We start from the raw sequence: 20498 nt of genomic DNA on the forward strand, positions 1-20498 counted from the left end.
TTAACATAGAGACTCTGGTTACGCTTTTCTTCTAAAATACTCTGTAATAACGTAAAGTGAGGTGAAAAGACTTAGCAAGTAAGAGAACTGAGTGTGTTAGCCTGCACAGACTGAGAAGATTTAAAGCCACATTCCTCACTTGCTTAGAGTATGCTAACCAAAAAAACAGCAAGAGATACTTTTCACCCCTTGCGGCAGTGTGTAAGAGCGAAAGTCACAGGCACACCAAGACAGAGTGTACTTCTGCGGTCCACGAATTAAGGTAACCTGCTAGTAAAGGGCAATCTGTACTCTGATCCCTGTCCTCCAAAACTGCCAGGGCCTGCATTTATAGTCAGCTGGGAATCAACGTTAAACAAGTTTAAGTGTCAAGGTGGTCTACCTGGCCACGGATGACATTGTTTAGTGTCTAAGGAAGTTTATTAATAAAAGAATCTACCCACTGACTTTCAGAAGTAAGACACAGATTTTGCAAAGAGTACCCTGGGATTTATGGACTACATTCTACTCATATCCCTTTAGACGTAAGCCTTTTTGTGGATCTGGGTCTTAGTGTTTTGGGATATTACCTGCACTAAACATAGATGACATATGATATGAATTTCATTCACTGCACATAAATCAAACCAGCCTTGAACTCTGCCAGTGAAAGCATTTCCATTCAACCAGTAACTTTTAATATTTTTTTTATATATAGGCAATCACTATTTATAAACTCTGTTGCTGTGCTTCATTTAGATATTAACTAAGTTATGCTCTATATTCTAGTCCTATTCCTGGTTGCAAGAAGAGATGGGACCGGATTCTGACCCTGTGGTAGTTATAAGATTTTTGGGATCCACCGAAACAAGTACAGATCTGAAGAATATACTTCAAAGCATTTGTGAACAATTAGCAGTCAACTATCGTTGCCTCGTACAAAGTTACCCAAAAAAGATTCATGACCTTCGGGACTTGTTCATCAATCTCTTGAATGAGTCTTCATTCCACAGGCCACTGGTGATAATATTCGATGCCCTAGAACAGCTAACAGATAGTGATGATGGTAGGAAGCTCTGGTGGCTTCCCATTCACCTTCCCCGTTCAGTACGGATAATTTTGTCAACACTGCCAAACAAGCATGGGATCCTGCAAAAACTGAGGTGCCTTATTCATGAAGACGACAACTACATTGAATTGACTGCAAGGGACAGGAAGATGTGTAGCCAAGTACTAAAACATCAGCTGCTGCGAGTTAAAAGAAAAGTAACATCAGGGCAACAAATCTATGTCAATGAAGCATTCTCCAAGTGCACACTGCCTATGTTTGTGAACTTAACCTTCAGAGAGGTCAGGAACTGGAGATCTCACAAAGATGTGGATGAGTCCTCCCTCTGTGTCACTGTCCATGAAAGCATAGAGCAGTTGTTTTGGTCACTGGAAAATAAGTGTGGATCAAGACTATTGTCAAGAGCACTTGGCTACATCACTATGTCCAAATCTGGTCTGAGTGAAATGGAACTGGAAGATATTTTAGCCCTTGACAACAGTGTTATGTACGAACTGAGTGAGAGTGTCAGAGAAAGTAACCCACTGAGAATTCCATATATATACATTGCAAGGCTTAAGGAGGGCTTACAGGGGTACTTGATAGAGAGACAGGTGAAAAATGTAACGCTGCTTCTTTGGGCAAATAGGCACTTACAACTAATTGCCCAGAAGTTGTACCTGCACAATGAAGAAGATTTACATGAAATGCACACAGTCATGGCAGAGTATTTCCTTGGTGTTTGGTCAGGTGGACGAAGAAAACCTTTTTACAGCAATGGCCAATATCTGAACAGTTGTCCTGACCATGACAGTAGAGGCCTGAACGAGGATGAAAAGCACTGCATGGATCAGACTGCTTTTGACAGGCAGGCACCTGATCAGCCATGGGTCTTTCAGTGTAATCCATTAGAGCCTGATATCTTTTTTATCAATCACAGAAAAATGACAGAGCTTATTCATCACTTGACAAAATGTGGAAGAACAGATGATCTTCTGTATGGAGTCATTATGAACTTCAGCTGGCTGTACACCATGATTAGAATAGGGCAGTTTGATAAAGCACTTTCTGACATAGAACTGGCTTACACCTACTCGCAAGAAAAGGAGCTGAAATTTCTGGCCAGTACCCTCCGCAGTATAAAGTTCAAAGTAGTAAAATACCCAGGTTCGCTCTCTGCTGAATTGCAGCAGAGGCTTCTCCCAGTAGTAAGTTCATTGCCCAAACTCAGACATCTCCTCTTAGAATGTGACAAGGACGGACCCAAGTACTGCTCTATCGTCCCTCTGCATTCCTCCATGGATGTGACTTACAGCCCCGAGCGCCTGCCACTGTCATCCAGCTGCATGCACGTCACTGAGATTTTGCCTACTTTTAATCCCAGCACAATTATTGCTGCTTTAGAAAATGGCTCCATCAGCACTTGGGATGTAGAGACCCGCCAGTTGCTAAGGCAGATTACAACAGCTCCATCTGTTATCTTAGGGATGAAGCTTACTAGTGATGAAAAGTATCTTGTAGTGGCTACAACAAAAAACACTCTTTTGATATATGATAACATAAATTCCTGTCTTCTGTCTGAGGTGGAAATTAAGGGGTCAAAACATTGTGGAATTGGGGGGGGCTCCAGTTTTATAAATGGTTTTACATTATCAGTCAACCATGCGCTTGCTTGGCTGGAGGCCAGCAAAGATGTAACTGTAATAGATCTGCTTTATGGTTGGCCTCTCTATCACTTCCACTGCTGGTATGAAGTGACCTGTGTGCAGTGTTCTCCAGACGGAGTTTATGCATTCTGCGGACAGTATTTGAACACTGCGACCATTTTTCACTTGGGCAGCGGAGAGAAGCTGGCCACCGTGACCTCTGAATTTTCTGGTGGATTTGTGAAATTCCTTCTCATTCTGGACACAGCCCAAGAAATGGTGATGGTGGACAATGAGGGTAGCCTCTCTGTTTGGAATACGGAGGAAATCGTGAATCCCCAGCTTACAGATGACTTTGATTGCAGGAGAGAAGACAGTGAAGTAGTCAGCATAGAGCTTTCTGAAGACCAAAGTGCAATTTTAATTTGTAAGGCTCTCAGCATTGAACTTCTTGACACTCGTGTGTGGAAGGTGGCTGAAAAGTTTAGAGCTAAACACAATGAGCGCTTTATATCTGCCGTGTTGTCCAAAAATGGCAACTGTATAATTGCTTCAATGGAAAATACCTCAGCCATTTTTGTTTGGAGAAGAGATACGGGACAGTGTATGGCAAGCTTACAGGAAATCTCAGGAACTATAGTTAGGCTAATTAAATCAAATCATCATAACATGCTGCTATCCTTATCCACCAGTGGTGTCCTTTCTATTTGGGATATAGACATCATAACTGCTATGTCCAATATTGACAAATCTGGCAAGCCTATCCAAAGACTGGTGTTGCCAGCCAGAGGTGAATTAATATACACATTGGATGGATCAGATTCTGTCCATAAGTGGAACTTCAGCACTGGATTTATTGAAGCCGTGTTCAAGCATGAAGGTATTGTTGAAAACTGTGTGCTGACCTCTTCTGGAGAGATAATGGTTACATCAGATGATAAATGCAGCCAGTACGTATGGCACACTGTTAGTGGCGAAAATATCTTTCGCATTAATGGACAAAAAATCTCAGAGCTAATGATTACTCATAATGATCAATTTGTAGTCTCTCTCTGCGAGCAAAATGCATCCAGAGTTTGGCGACTGGCTACAGGACATAGAGTTTGCAATATTTTAGTTGCCTTACAGAATGCATTTATAACAACTGCAAATACATTCGTAGTAGGAATGGCAAAGAATAAAGTGTTGGCAGTGAGTCTCTGGACAGGCAGTATAACCAAGAAGTTTTGCTGTGATGATGGTGCAAGCATTGTGGATATTAAGCTGATACCAGACTGCCCAGATATTATACTATTTATAACATCTACTGAAACTGTGAACATCTGGAGCCTAACAGAGGAAGTAATCTGCAGACGTGTACAATTGCCTACCAATTTCTTAAAAAATTTGGAAGACTTTGAAATATCCCCAAATGGGAAGCTAGGAATTATAACCCGTGGTGATGAGAACATCAATGTGCTTGATTTATACAGTGGAAAACTTCGTGTGGTTCACGCTCCAGGTGTCATCTGGCGGCAGAGGCTGTCTCGGGATGGCCGCTACCTTGTGTACATCTGTTTTCGGAGTGAAGAAGATGATGACAACGGTGCAGTCTCTAGTTTAATAGTAATGAGGCTAGCGGATGGCAAAAACATCGGTGCCTGTTCTCTTTATAAAACTCCCACTTTTCTTGCACTCTCACAGAGACATTTAAATATTATTATTGGATTTGATGACGGAAGTATAGGTACTTACACTGTAGTGGACCGAGTCGACGCTGCACTGAAAATCAAAATTGCTACTTCAAACAGCCGTCAGATTTTCAATAACACAACGCAAGTGATTAGGCCAAAATGTCACAATTATAACTTCAAAGTGACTGCAGACTGCATTTGGAGGGAATCAACCGAAGTATTTGCAAGAGATAGCCCCATTACAGTTACAGAGCCTGAGGTGAGTGAAGCAACACCAACCAAAAAACACAACTATTGCTATGAGAAAGTGTGCTCAGCCATAGATTGCAGAGGACACAGTTTTGCTGCTGACAACTGAGTAACCATCTGGACTAACTTATCTGAATAATAATAGTATACGTGCATAGATTTGTCTTCTGAATTCAGTAAAAATCATTGCATTTCTTGGAAGACAGACAGAAACAGCAGCGGGCAGACCAGCTGTTTTTTCCTCAATAAATATTCTTACATTTATGTAAACAAAAAAAGCAAACATAAAGCAAACGGGCTGCAGGGTTTTTTAAATTTCGGAATACAAGGTTCAGTCCAGGATTTCACCAGGGCCTTGATTAAAAATTTCTAGCAATACTATCAAAAATGTTATGCTATTACAGAAGTTAGGTGATCTTATCTGGGATTGACAAACTGTTTTAACTAGAACTAAAGCGCCACATGATTGGTGAGAAGAGTCAGAGCACTGTTTTATATACCAAGTCGCCTAGATGGGTCTATAGCTAACAGCCAACTTTATACCCACTTGCAAAAATGTGTTCTTCTGCTTGATGGTGCAATGACAAGATGTCACCTGCCAACCTGGAACACTTGATACATTCCATCATCATTTAAAAAATACCTACTTTTTTTTTTTTAATTGGGATTAATCTTTGGGTTGAAAGGAGTAGGTGCCAGTCAGCTGCAAACATGTCAACATGTGAGCTGATAAGTTATTTGTTCACCTCAGTGAATGGACTGAAAGATTTTTTTTTTTTTAATTGCATGCAGAGATTTCAGGTTTCTGTATTGTGATAAAAATGACAAAAATCTAGGTCATAAAAGGAATATAGGGTTTGGGCTTTTATTTTTGGTTTGTGGAATTTTTTCGTCTCACAGTGTGTATTAGTACAGGTTGTAACAAAAACTTTTTCAAAGAGAAAGGGCATTACAGATGAACAGTTAAACACATTAAGTTTTTTATGTTAGAAGGTTGCTATCCATTTTGTTGTAAGAAAGTCTGAAGTATCTCCTATGTCCCCAAAGTAATCTTAATAGAAAGTTTTCAGACACGCGATGTATTAATCTTGGTAACATTTGCCTTACTATCATTTCTGTTCTTGCCCACGATAAATACAGATCAGATGACCAAACACTCTGGGACTGCTTGTATATGTGCTGAAATACTCCACTAAATGTAAAGGCTGTCCAAAGGTTCTTTGCTGGTCCAATTTGTAATGGGTTTTTCTTACTTCCACATACTTACAAGCTTCACTTTCTGCTTTAGAACTGTTCTGAGCCTTTTGTACAGTTTTACCAGTTTCAAGGCAGAAATTGTGAAATCATGACAAATGCTTTTAAAAAAATTGTATTTTGCCCAAGTTAAAAAATACTGGACAACATCTGAAAGGATAAGATGTTTCCCTCCTTACATATCTTAAAGTTGGCACACCTGTGGAAATTTTTTTCAAATTATTTAAATGAAACAATTTTCTTTTTAAAATCAGAACTTCATGCCACAAATTTCCAAGAAATGAATGCTAAGCTAGAACTTAATGTAGTGTGTGAATGTTCAGTGTACAAGCCAATATAGTATATTAAGTGACTTGAATGATTTTTTCCTAACTTGTTTGCAACTAATAGATCATATTGAATGTTTTTATGTAAACTTTGTATTGTTGGGAAAACCTACCCAATCAGAGATTTATATTTTCATAAATGTCAAATTTAGTTAAATTTTGTTACGGAGTTGTTAAATTAGAAATCTATTGCAGTCTTCAAACAATATACAGTCTTGTGTATGCATTGTTTGTACTAATAAACTAAGGAAACAGACTTGTGCGTGTCCCTTAATTTTAGAGAAATTTCACTCTGGCAGAGGGACACTTGGCATCTGCAGCTCCCATTAGCCTGTATTTAAATAATTTTAAGGGCTATATTCGTAAGGAAAAATTCCAGTATTTTTCCCACTTCAGTTAACTAAATTAAGTGTTCAAAACCCAATGAAATTCACCAAAAAAATCCATGCTTAGATGCTGCTTGTGACTAGATTGCATACTGCCAGTGTGCAAGTCAACAGATACGAAGGCTTGTGTAACATACCCAGTAAAAAGCTCAGAAAAGAGGGGAGCACCTGAAATCCCACTCCCCTTCAGACCTTTGGAGCTATGGGAAGGGGCTGTGGGATCCATGCCTCCCGGGATCCTGTGCTGAAGGTAAGCAACTTCCACCTTCTTTCAAACACTGGGCATGACTCACATTTCAGCCTTGAGCTCCTTGTGCATAACCTGCGCAATGTTGGACAGCTAGTTCCTTCATTATCTTGGAAGAGTGAAAATACATCTCCTATCTGCCAGGACAGTGGCTAACTTTGGGTAGTAAAGGGCTATAACATAGAAACAAAGCAAAACACAGAAACAGAGAAATGTTCTTCCTTTTTGGGAAGCACTACCAGAACCCAGCTGGTTCCAGTTCAGCTGAGTGGCTTATCAATAGAGTACCCAGACTTGCTCCTCTTGTTTTCTGGCTCAATGAACTCTGTGGTCTTCTGCACAGTGGCACAGCTTCTCGGGGCAGGAGATAGTCCCCAGCAAAAGAGAGGATTGGCCTAAAAGTGAGAGCAGTCTTCCCTTCATCTCGGGTCAAAGAGGGAATTGATTTTAGGCCTTGTCTAGTTGGTCAAAGCAATAGGCTGACACAAGAAAGCAGTGATGCTGTATATAAAAAGGCATGGGTGTTCTTGTCCTGCTTTGAACCTTAGTCTTTTATGTTCTAATCAAGGACAGCAAGAGTGGGGCAGCACTACTATTTTTCTTAATTGTAAAACAATGAGAAAGATGAACATGACTCCTAATCCACTTAAGCCCTTCAGCCAAGTATTGGGTTCCTAATCTTATTGAAGGATGCTGTTTAAGTCCTGTGCCTCCTCATAATTTATCTATGTCTTAATAAGATAAACTATCATCTCATTCAGCTTTCCAGCTTTCTGAATCCGTTTCTCAGGCGTCAGACTCCTCACACTGAGCCTAAGCAGCAGACCCAGTTTTCTGAATGGCATTAGGCTGCTCAGTCTCCAAATACTTGCCACTGCAAGAGTAAGCACTCCATAGCCCTTCACAGATCTGTCCCCAAGTACGTCTATGCAGTGGTATAGGGACAAAGTAGTTTCTCTAATAATGAGCCACCCAAATGGCAAGTGCTGTTCTATCCCTACATAGGAATAGAGCAATTTACTTTCTTTTAAGGAGCACTGTTTGCATATCTAGAACAAAGCTGTCATTGATTCTTTATCTAAAGTGCATCAATAAACAGGCTCAGATGGGGTCCATATTTGCTGACACAAAAGATTCTAGGAATAGGCTGTAGCTACAAGAAAGCTTTAGAGGGGAATTAGCCGGAAATTCTTTGGCAGACAAAGGTAAGCCGGAGGTCAGCTAGAAAAAATATTTTTATCAGTCATTTCCTTTGCACCACAGCTGGGGAATGCACGGCCCATGACTTTATTTCATACAGCCTGTGGCCATTTGACTTTTTTCACATTATTATCAGATAGTATCAAAATGTGAGTTAACATGTAGCCTGCTGTCGTGGTTTAACCCCAGCTGGCAACTAAGCACCACACTGCCACTCGCTCACTCCCCCCCTGCAATGGGATGGGGAGAGAATCAGAAGAGTAAAAGTGAGGAAACTAGTGGGTTGCGATAAAGACAGTTTAGTAAGTAAAGCAAAAGCCACGCAGGCAAGCAAAGCAAAACAATTAATTCATTCACTACTTCCCATCAGCAGGCAGGTGTTCAGCCATCTCCAGGAAAACAGGGCTTCATCACGCATAGTGGTCACTTGAGAAGACAAATGCCATCACTCCAAATGTCCCATCCCCCCCTTCCTTCTCCTTCCCCCATCTTTTATTGCTGAGCATGACATCATATGGTATGGAATATGCCTTTGGTCAGTTGGGGTCAGCTGTCCCGGCTGTGTCCCCTCCCAGCTTCTTGTGCACCCCCAGCCTACTCGCTGGTGGGGCGGTGTGAGAAGCAGAAAAGGCCTTGACTCTGTGTAAGCACTGCCCAGCAATAACAAAAACATCTCTGCATTATCAACACTGTTTTTAGCACAAATCCAGAACATAGCCCCATACTAGCTACTATTAAGAAAATTAACTCTATCCCAGCCAAAACCAGCACACCTGGAAAAGGCATTCAGAAGCCATTCAGGTTTCAGTGGTTCCCCAGCCCTGATTTCTCCATGCTGCATACTCAAGCCCTATACATAAAGCTGTGGAAACAGAAGTTTAGTCATCTAGCAAAGGGAATTTAAAGCAAAAATCCATCGCTAAAATGGCGTTCATATGCAGGGAGAACTATTTTAGCCCCAGATCAGCTTGAAATCCAGAGATTTTCCCTTTGTCAAAAACTTCTTATGGGTGTCTGTATGATACATCATAAAATGGGTCCTTTGGGTCATTACCATTAGGCTGTTAGCTACAGTCTGCATTATTTTGTTTTGTTGATTAAGGATCAAAAAATACCTTTTTTAACATAAATATTAAGACTGCAAAAGGGCAGAATTCTGAAATATATTTTTATTTCTTCTAATTATAAAACCAAAGACATCTTACTTTTTCACACATTTTTTATGTAACCATAAAATTGATTATGTAATCATCCAAATGTGGGCTAGGGCCTTTGGATAGTTTTGGTTATCAAGGATTTGTTATTAAGAATCATTATCAAGCATTTATGCTACAAATATGACCTACTTCAAAGTTCTTGTACCCTGTTAAGGATGTCACTCGGTATCTCTTCCTGGAACACCACCTTGCTGCAGGGAGAGTATGAGCTACATTTTTTCCTGTGGTTTACCTTTCCAGCCTGGTCACTGAACACCATTCCTTGCATTTTGGAGGTAGTCTCCTGACTTGTATGACGTGAAGCGATGCTCTCAGTGTGGGTCTAAATCATAGTCTCAATTCTCAATTTCAATAGGGAGGTCAAAGGCTGAAGGAATAGTCATCATGATCCTTCCCAGGGCAGGATGAGGCGCTTCTCCAGAAAGGGCAGTTTGCACAACCATCCTTCTGTGAAAGAGGGACTTCAACTACCGAGGACCAGCTACGCAGTGCTAAATTCACTTGAAAACACAGGCCAATAACCAGAAGAGTGTGAGGGAACGTTCTCCCAAGATGCGCAGTCCAGCAGAACATGCTCTTAAAATCACAAATGGTTCCCAAAGTGACTGTTAAAATCTGCCCCTAGCAAGCTCTTCTCCCTGCCTCCTCTGCCCCATCATCCCAGGCCCACACTGCTCCTGCTTGCCAGGTTGGGTGATGCTCCCATCCCAACTCAGCAAAGCCCCTGACGTGTTCCTGGCCATGGTACGCTCTCCTGTAGCACCTGCCCTTTTGGCAGCACACTGGTCCCCTCTCCAGCCTCAGCAAGGAATATATAAAAGCAGATTTAAGGCATGTTCACATGTTCCTGCTGTCACAGCTTTCACCACACAATACTGCCACACCAGCACGGGTCTTACTTTTATATAGCATGTAACAGAGATAAATAAAATCATCTCCCCGCTTTCATACCACAGCTCTGATTCCACATGGATTTTGGTGGATGTGAGAAAGCTTCTAGACTAAAATAGATCTACTCAGCATATTTAAAGTGAAATACACATACTTGCAAGGTGAGAGATGATGCAAAAATCCAGACATGCTGTAGCGCAGATGAAAACAGAACATCCCAAAAGCAACAGGATAGTTTGCTGCTGTTTGTCTCCATTATTCCATTGCCTGTTAGTAAATTGCCAGGCACTTCCCGCGGTAAGATCATGTTGATGATAGTATCTGAAGTTACAAAAGTTAACCTTTTGGGCTGTAATTTTTTCAAGACAGACTTCTGTCTCAGGAGTAACGTTCTCCAGAAAACCTCAGCCAACACAGTTGACTAAGGTACAAGAATGAGATTAGAGGAAAAAGAGGATTTCTGCAGGCTGGATGTCTCAACTACTTTTCCTTTGAAAAAAATGTTGTCACACCTGTGGTTTTGAACAAGGACTATGGATTGGTGAGACAAGTGATCATTTCATGCAGGACACGTCTGTGAAAAACTGACCAAACTATCAGCCTGAAAAGATCCCAGCAGTTTGCACATATTCACAGAAAACGTTAGGTTTCAGGAACAGTACTATAGGAGCACAGCACACTTGGGACCGCAGGGGCTGGGGCAGAACTTCTCTACTACTGCAGAAACACTGGCTGTGGGTTTGAGAAACCGCAAGAATGAATAGTCTCTGGAATGCCAAAAATACAGTAGCCTTGAAAAAGGTCTGATGAGGAGGCCCAGTATCAGGAGAGAGGGGGAGGCAGCCTCCCTGAGGTTGCTTCCAGTGGCCTCCTGGCCTACATCACAGCCTTTCGACCAGGACATTTCTCAGCCTATTAGCCCAGCTCATTAGCTCAACTACCATGAAGGTAATGGCAAAATACCACCCGATACAGAGCTGGCCCACGGGGCTGGCTCTGGCTTGGCAGGGCTGTAGTGGGGTACGCAGCACGCACTGTGCACAGGTCTGCGCACAGCATCACGCTCCACGCTGCAGAGGCAGCCCCTAGCTGTTTGCATCTCCTGTCTTCCTCACCTCCTCTAACAACCTGGGGATATGTTAGCCTGACAATTCTTTACTTACTGACCGGAGAGCCTTTGGGAGAGTTTAGTGAAAATTTTGCAACAAGACATTTCCTGGCTCTCAAAGTCCATTTTCAGCTAATGCTAAAAGCTTGCAGGAATAAAAAAAAAAAATGACAAATCTGCCAAAGGGCTGCTGCAGAACTTTGCAGTTTGCTAGCTCACAGACTGTAAATGATATTTGGCCTTTACGTTATGACATAGCGCTCTGCTTAAAATAAGCACATCCAAAGCAGCTTTTCTTAATTTGTTTGCTGGCATCCGATGTTCCAGCCCCGGGTGCGCGGCTCGGCAGAGGGAGGCTGGGGCTAGGTGGCGCGGTTGAGTCCCTGCTCCCCAGCACGGGGACCCGCCTGCTCTCTGCCCACTGCTGAAATGAGTTTGACGGTCTCATCTTCAGCTCACTGCAGCGCACATGAGGGGAAGCGCAACAGGGCAAACCCAGCCAGATGCTGAAGTGGGATTTTAGGAGGATACTTGGCATGAGAAAGGGAAGCAGGACTCCAGCACACCCCTTGCACCGGGAAGGCAAGGATGTAACCCCCGCCAGGCAGGGACGCAACCCTTAATCCACCATTATTGAGGTTGAGAACAGCACACCTACTCGTACAGCAGCTGAACCTCATGTAACTGCATCCATGAGGCTTAACACCACAAATAAGCAAACAAAGGATATAGTAGAACATTTCCAAAGTACTATTGAGTTGGCTCTGTTAGCACTTCTTTGGACCCCCGGATGTGACACATGCAGTTAGATGACGCAATATTAGTGCCAGTTCTTTCCCAGAGTTGCTTTTTTTTTTTTTTACAGTTTCCAGGTACAACGATATAGGTTAAAGATTACCGCTGTGAAACACCTGAGCCAGCTGCTTGTAGATATTGCCTAAGTTAAATCTCTCCACCTGCACAGGGAACACTCTCCTAACTGGATTGTGGAAGCAGAACATCTTTCATATCACTTTTGGAAACACCACACCCAAACCAAAATGATTCCAGGAAAGTCAGCAATTTTCACAGGTAACTGTGATGCGATGCCTGCAAATATACCTTAGAGCAGAGTTCCTCCACAGAGCGTCACCCAAAACAGTGGGGATTAAATGTCATTGCTAGGCAAAACTACCTGATGTAACAGAGGAATTTTCTGCCAAATCCTTCCAGCGCCATTTGTGACATGGGGAGACTGAATTTTAAGAATATGCAAATGAAATCATTCATACACGGACAGGCTCAGACTTTGTTGTGGTCGTTGTAAGCGACTGTCCCGGAGGAAAAGGAATTATTTGGCACGTGTTCTTCCCCTTCTCCTTTTTCTAACCCTGACCAGAAAACAGTGAGCTCTATCAGGTTTTTATCCAGCTTGCAGGTAAAGGGTTACAGATTCTAGGAAGTATTAAATGCAAACTTTAAAGGATTTTATTTTCATCTACAGTCACATGATGCCTTAATACCCAATGACACTAACTACAGTGTCTCATTAAGAGGTCATGCAAACTCCCAAGCTAAACAAGGCATTCTTATATATTTAACATTCAAATGCAGAAGCCAAGCTAAGCCATGGAAGATTGTAATCGGAAAAAAGCTACACTTCCTGATCCACACAAAAGCTACAGGTAGGAAAAGTTCTTCTTCCTTTGAACTTGCAACGTTGTGCTTTCAAGAGAAACTGTTTACAGGGTATATTTTGCACTCTTTTTCATTTTAGCTTTCAAAATAGTCTAATAGTTTTATCCTGAAAATATCTCATCTCACTTGTTCCACCTGTTACAGAGTCTGTATTGTTTTTACACTCAGAAACACAGTTGGCTCAGCAGAAATTCAAACAAAACAATCTTTTGAAACCAAATCTATTTTAAAAGTAATATTTTTAAAGATTTCTTAGTTATTGAAATGTTTGTGTTAGAGTATGTGGGGCGAAGGGGGAGTTGTTAATGTGTCTGATGTCTGAAACAAAGGGATTTTAGAACTCTTCCAACTTTACTTATACCATGAATTGCACATTGTTTCAGTCAAAGTGTGTTTTAACGGATGTGGCTTCCTCACTGAACTTACACAATTTCTGATTTCCCCTCCTAGAATTTGGTGTATTCAAAAAAAAAAAAATCGTACAAAAGCAAATGAAAGGCAGATGGGGGGGCATTTCAGTGCTCCATAAAAGGAGAAAATTTTACAAAATAGGGAATAGGAGGAAAGTCAGTTAAAACCCAGTGAACTGAGAATTTAAATGACGTTAAAGCATATCCATTTTCACATGGAGAGATGAAGTTTCACTGACAACTGCTGGCAATATTGCAGTTCTTTTTTTTTACTTGTGCTGAAGGATTTTTCCAGGGTACAGTATTAGCAATTTTATCACTAAGATCTTTTTCTCATGACAATTTTTCTTTAAACTGTAATTGTTTTCAGAAAGTGTTCTAAATACTCAGCATTTTAATCCCTTTGTAGGAATTTAGTTAGATACTACATTCTACGAAGCTACAGAATCTATATTTACTAAAAGATCTCTAGTGCATCATAAGATTTCCACCCCCTGGGGATTCCCACTGCACAAAAGCAGCAAGTGGTGATTATTGTTTTACTCCTACAATGGCTGGGTGGTGATTGCAAGCAATGAATTTTTTCCTCAGTTTATTCTATAAAACCCACCTCTTTTTCTTCTTCCCACATAACGCTAGTGGATACTAAAAAGAAGCACATTGCTTCAGCTAAGCTCTCAATTTTCTTTGCAAAAAAAAGTACTTTATCACTACCAGTACTTAAAATAAATTTGAGAAAATTTGATCCCAAACAAGTTTACCAGTAGCGCTTCAAAAAATTAATATTGTCATTCACTTTCAGGGTGACCGTCTCGAAACATTGTAGGTCTAATGTCAAGGAGGACCAAGAACCTAGTATGTCCTAGGCCTAGTATGCTCAGCCTGAGACATCAAAACATTTTTAATCAAACTGATTGTACTCCTAATCTCCCAGTAGAGTCGCTCACAATTGTGCTGGTGGGGATGTAATAAAAGCCACTACGCTTTAAAAGAACTGTTCTACATTTACTATAACTGACCTCTGAACTTAAATTATTTTCAAAAATCTATTTCGAAACTCTTGCAGATAAGGCGCTTATTTACTAAGCTAAATTTAAATCTTAGGGGAGTGAGGGGGACGCAAGAGCTCCCAAAGAAACAGCGAGCCTGTTACACAAGCTTTCACTGAGGAGGAATGTTGCACCTGACACACTAGGAACAGCCTGCCACGGCCACTCTCTTTTAAGAAATGTTTGTACAAATTGGGTGTGTCACAGTAAACCAGCACTTAGTAGCTCAGCAGTTAAATCTGTTGAATGTTAATTATGCAAAGTATCTTTGTAGGGTGGAAGGTAGGACAAACACTAAAGTTACTCTGTGACCAGAAAGACGAGGGAGCAGTAACTCCTTTCCTAAAGAAAGGAATAAAAATGAGCCATTTGCTGTCTAGCTCTCTAGCAGTTCAGATGTTCTTTGTACCCACAATTTTACACTCATTGCAGGAATTTGCACTGCTTTAATTATTACTTTTTTTCTGATTAAATAATCCAACCTATTCTCTTGCTTTGTCACATCAATATGGAGTCAAATGTAGTGTTGTTTCATGGGGAGGACACACAAATCAAATACTTCCTGCACATAAACAAGGAAAGAGAGAGGCTCTTGGAAACGGAGATTATTGGAAACCTAAGAAAGATATTTTTCACTCAGATCTTGGGGGAAATCAAGCAAACATAAAAATAAGAACACTACCAGAATTTTGGAATAATTTTCTCTTTACCCCAAAATCAGAGCTAAGCCAAGCATTGGTCAAAAGCCAATCCAGATCTTCCAAAAGGCTTGCAAATCTCAGGAAACCTGTACCATATTTAAGGCTAATAATGAAAATCATCAACCTGATGATTTTTGTGCAGCTCTAGGTCAGTGGCAAAACCTGCCAGGATTTTTTGGCAAACAGAGCAAAACTTGCAAGTGAAGGGAACTGTGGCTTCCTTGGAAAGCCCAGCTGAAAAGCCCAGCTGAAAGTGGCCACCATGCAAGGTAAACATTTGTGAGTGCTGAGTCCCTTCTCTAACCACAGGGTTGTTTGTATCTGATCTCAAGGAAACAAACTTACTGAAAGTAAGTATTTGCTTTCAGGCTTTACTGAATGAAAGCCAAGGAAAGGCTTTCTTCACATCTTTCAGGAAGGGATGGTCTTTTACTACGTTTGCACAGTATCTAGTTAAACACGGCCTCAGCATTGTCTATATATTCCACTGATACCATTTCACAAAAGACTTGGGGTGGGGGGGACTCAACACACGCAACCCACTGAAACATGATGAAATGTAGTCAGGTAATAAATATTTGTTAGGAACTTATAATTCCTCCTTCAGACCCTGTATATCTGAGAATTATATATGGTCACCTGTCAGCAGAGCATGCCCATGATTTCCACACAACAAAGTTGTGATGGGAAGGGCATGGCTAATGCAGAGCGGGAGGCCAAATACCTGTTCCTTAACCAGCAGCACCTCATTTAGCACCTGGTTGTGCTAGAAAAGTAAGACCAAAACTTCACGTCCAAGGAATGATGCATGGAAATCGTTGATTTTTGCTGAGCTACAGAAGAAGAATGCTGGCAAGCAGGATGTATTTCTGAGGAGAATAGGTATAAAACACTATGTAGTTTTACTTATTGAAAGTTTGAGATCAAAATGGACAAAATAAATGAGTTTTGGTAGAAAGGTCAAAAGGGATTATTGGAAAGGGGGGAAAAAAGGCAGCAATTTTCCTGTGACCTCTCCTCTGAGTCACTTTCACTTAGACATATGGAGGAATTTTAAATTTTATTAAGAGCCGAGTACATTGTTTGGAAACTAAACATTTAATCACTTGCAGCAGGAAGCAGGGAAAAAAAGGCCCAAGGTTTTTTTTGTGTGTGACATTTTTCTGTCTGCAGTTTTTATACAAGTTTATTTAACTTCCATTTTTTCATTTTAACCACAGATCTTTGCTGAAAAGCCACAGATGCTTTCTGATTAGAACAATATTTCTGGTTGAATATTCTATAATTAATTAACATAAGTTACTTTTCTATTTGGGATAGCAAGGAGTAAGCCATCTCCTTGGGCTTACTTTTTTTGGTGTTACCAACTGGGCCTGGCTCAATGTTGCATCACTTCCCAACTATTTAATATAGTTGTGTATTTCTATTAAAGAACAGTTAATTGTCTGATTTTATGTAAACAATGTCCAATGCCTTGCTGTAGCAGGCAATCTACTTTCCTGAAAGAGCTGAGTAAGAAGGACGAAAAGTATCCCATGTCAAGAAGAACACACTCCTAATGACTGAAAACCCTTTCAGCCTGAAGTCCACCCTGGGAACTTTTCATACTGGCTCCAGTGGGAATAGTGTCAAATCCTCACACTGTCAACAGAGGCCAGGAGAAAAAGGAAAAGCCCGACGCAAGCTGTGCCGGCGCTACCCAGCCCAAACGAGAGCAGCACAGGTTTGCCTGTGCTGGACAGAAGCTCTCCACACCGCATCAAAACATTGTTTCACTTCTGCCCAGCCTCCCGTGCTCAGGACAGGTGCATCTGGATGTTAAGGCACTTTGCCCAGGCAGGTTGGCATTAATGTCCTCTTACGACACACTCCGATGCAGAGTCTCTGAAGACAGCTTTAAGGCAGGAAAGACAGGGAGTGTCCCAAATGAGCCTTATGGAGCCACATTCCCACGCTCCTGAGAAGTTCTCAGGCTGTGGGTCTGTTCCTGCTCTACCCACCTATCCTCCTCATTGTATTTATTGCAATGACTGTATTTATTGACTGAGCTGTATTTATTACACTCACTTCCCCCTTCATCCTACAGCCACTTTGCAACACTATTTTATCAACGCCAGATTTGGGAGTGTCCAGCTTTGTGCAACAGTCTAGGATGCACAAAGCACCACCTATGCCCTGACACAGCTGCCCAGCGATGTCCTCCTCTCCCTTCTGGGCTGTGTGCTCCCTCCTACAGCCCCACCGGTGCCGCAGGGGCCCTCCCCAAGACCCGCTGTGCCACTGCACCTCCCAGCTCCAGGCCCGCAGCCTGGAGCCACCCTCGGGGCTCTCTTGCTGCTGCTCCTCTTGCCCAGCTAGCAAATCCACACTGCTCCACCTTACAGGCAGTTTCTTTCCCTCCAAAAAAGTGTTATCAGCTCTTACTCCTCTCGTGTCGTCCAAGCTTCATATTGATTGCATTTGTATGATTTTAACACTACTAATTTCCACGGAGCTATTCTTCTCATCTACTTCCAACATACTCATAGGAAAAGAAGCGTAAGTCTCAGGCAAATTCAGGCTTTTGAAGTAAGCTGGCAGTGTTGTTCACTTACAGCTCAGTGGAAAACAAGCAGTTACTGTCAGCTGTCAGAAACCTGAATAAGGCTTTGTTAAGGGCCTCTCTGTCTCTACTTTTGGTTTGGGTGTGGCATGGAAAAAACAATATTTACCATCTCAGTAGCTGTGCCCTTTGTGTATTTGTTTTCATATTCCCTTTCCCCATGTGAATTTAGCAGATGTTGCACGGCTTGATATCAGCCCTGCATTTCTGTTGTCAGAGTACGTGTATGTTTCCACTGAATATTAGTAATGAATAGGCAATGTCTGTGCAGCAAAGGTACAGATTCAACTGCCAGGCACCGTTTCAGCGGCAAACATGGATAAAGACCAAAAATACCATAAGATTTCATTTGCAATGTAAATGAAACAAAAGCTACAGTCATCAGCCCTAAACTGAAGGCCTCCAGGGGCCTGAGAAGCTACAGCCGTGTGCAAGGTCTGATTTCTGTCCTTAACATCTCTTTTTAAATTAAAATCACTTGGGAATATTTTCCATTGCTTTGGATGAATGCACACAGATTGCTAAAAGGATAGTCTGTATTTACCAATATACATTAAAAACTAATGCTCAGTGCAATTGTCCGAGCGCAATTATGCAATTAGTTACCTTTTATAAAAACGTTTCCATTCACTTTACGTTTATATAGAGTGCAAAAATACGGATTTGCTAATGCACAGATGATCAAAAAACCCCAAAGACGGTTTAAGAAAACAGAGCAAAGCCAAGGACAAAGAGCTAGATGCTAAGGGAAGGCCAGATTGCTGCTTTCATGGCCAATACCAGCACCAAGTATTTATTCATCAAACTACAGCCTCAGCTTTGTTTCATTTCTCACCATCCTTCCATGATAAAGCTTTACAGTGGCACCACTGAAATCAATGCAGCTGGACTTCCCTCTTGGAGAGACTGAGAGAGCACCTATTTAGCTCAGAGCACATACTGTTACCCACATTTTACATGTGGGGGAAGGCAATGTTTGAGAAACAAGGAGCTAAATCAGCCCCATGGCTCTGTGCAGGAGGCAGAATTTGAATCCAAGTCTCCCAAATGCTCTAAGAGCCAAATCTGCCTCTAGAGACTAACACCTTTTAAAAATCCAACCCAATGTCAATAACTTTCTTGTCATGGGGCAGTATGTCAGACTGGCCAATAAGTAAAGTTCTAACACACAGGCAGTAAGTATTTGCTTTACGATAGAGCTACCTGAGACACACCATTTATAGCCATGGCATAAACTCTTTGGAACAAGGAGTTCTGCTGGAAAGGTCAGCCTTTTGTTAGCACACAGCATCATAAGCTACTCCATTGCCGAAACACAGTCCCACAAGTCAGACTTAATTGTGTAATTTTCATTGATAATTTTGGTGAATACACCCCATTCTTTTGCACAGGATTAAAAGAAAAAGAAAGAAAAAAAAAAAGGATTACTAAACTGGCTTGATGTCAGACAACACTAAGTCTTTTAAGGCAATGAATACTTTTCTATAGCTTTCAAGTATTGTTCTACTGAGAGACTGAAAAAAGTTGCAAATACAGTCAAGATAAGCAATTCAATAATACAACAGAAATGCAGCTGTATTTCACTGCTATCTCACCATTACCACATCTTAGCCATATTTGGACCTTTTTAATAAAGTGGTCAATACTTAGGACCTGCCTTGTGCTGAGAAATAATTGTAACATAAAAACTCTTTGCTCTTGTCCACAAAATCGTTGTGTTTAATCATTCCCTTAGCCACCCACCATCCCAAAATGTCTGTGAAGGAAATTGGTTTAAAATAACCAAATGGAAAAGCTCACAGGCACTCTAAACAGCTCTAGATTAAATAATCTCTATGCTTTACACATCAATCTAAGAGCTGTATTTAAAAGAAAAGAAAAATTCTTTCAGTCAAAAAGAACTCATGTAAGAGAAAGTCCATCACATAAAAGGGTCTTTATTGATGTATTGTATCAGAGTGTTTTCTTTAAGATTTTTGATTGTGACTTTTAGTGTTTTCTGTATTTTTCTATTTTAAGAGGTTTGTTACCCATTTTCACAGTACTTTGTAACTATGGGCCAAATAATCCTCTGTTTTTCTACTCTCTGCTGACCATTCTTTATGTGAAATGTTCAGGAACAATGAGGTAAAAAATGCATCATAGTATGTTTCCCAGATTTGTTATGTAGAAGCAGTACCAGGTGCGGGGGTATCTTGAGCAATGAAACTGAGGGAAAAGATGCCCCCAAAAAAAAAAGAGTGAAGGAAAAAGAAATGCATCAGGTATATTAATATATCTTTCAGGCTATGGCTGATCTGAAAGCTGATACAGATATACCCTAATAAAGAAACTGATTTATATGGCGTATACTGTTTTAGAAGGATTCCTATTTTTAGTGTATGTATTTGATCCTTCTCAAACACCCCCATAGCTGACTGGGTCTAAGCAGTTCTACTTACAGACTAAAGATCATCTCAGAAATAACTGCTTGAGCCAGGCACACCATAGCCTTACCAGTCACTGATATACCAGATTCTAAACATCTGGTGCTCCTACATGCTAGGCATTCATCTGAACTGTGGACGACCAGTATCTGACATAACAAACAATATTACCATTTTGCTCACAAAATAAACCAACTCTGCTCCCACAACATGTCAAATTCTTCTGCTGAGGAAAGAATCTTCTTCGGCTTTCTCAACAGAAGCTATAGTACTTACCTGGATTTCATGTTGTGATCCAATTAAAAAGCAACAAGGATAAGAAATCATGATGAAAGTGATAAAATTGATTTTACCACTGTTTCCATACAGGACAACTGGGTAAGGAAAGTTTGAGCTTGAGGTTTGTTTG

At 41.1% G+C, this 20498-nt stretch overlaps 1 protein-coding gene across 1 annotated transcript in view; it reads left to right on the forward strand.

Moving 5' to 3' along the window:
- The window catches only part of NWD2 (NACHT and WD repeat domain containing 2), a 55561-nt gene extending 50857 nt beyond the window's left edge, over nt 1–4704 (forward strand). The window contains exon 7 of the mRNA XM_059818164.1: nt 769–4704. Within this exon, the coding sequence (XP_059674147.1) occupies nt 769–4704 (3936 nt within the window). The remainder of the gene's footprint in view (nt 1–768) is intronic.
- Nucleotides 4705–20498: the final 15794 nt, after the last annotated feature.

The sequence above is a fragment of the Gavia stellata genome, chromosome 5 (assembly GCF_030936135.1).
Source record: "Gavia stellata isolate bGavSte3 chromosome 5, bGavSte3.hap2, whole genome shotgun sequence".
Lineage (NCBI taxonomy): Eukaryota > Metazoa > Chordata > Aves > Gaviiformes > Gaviidae > Gavia > Gavia stellata.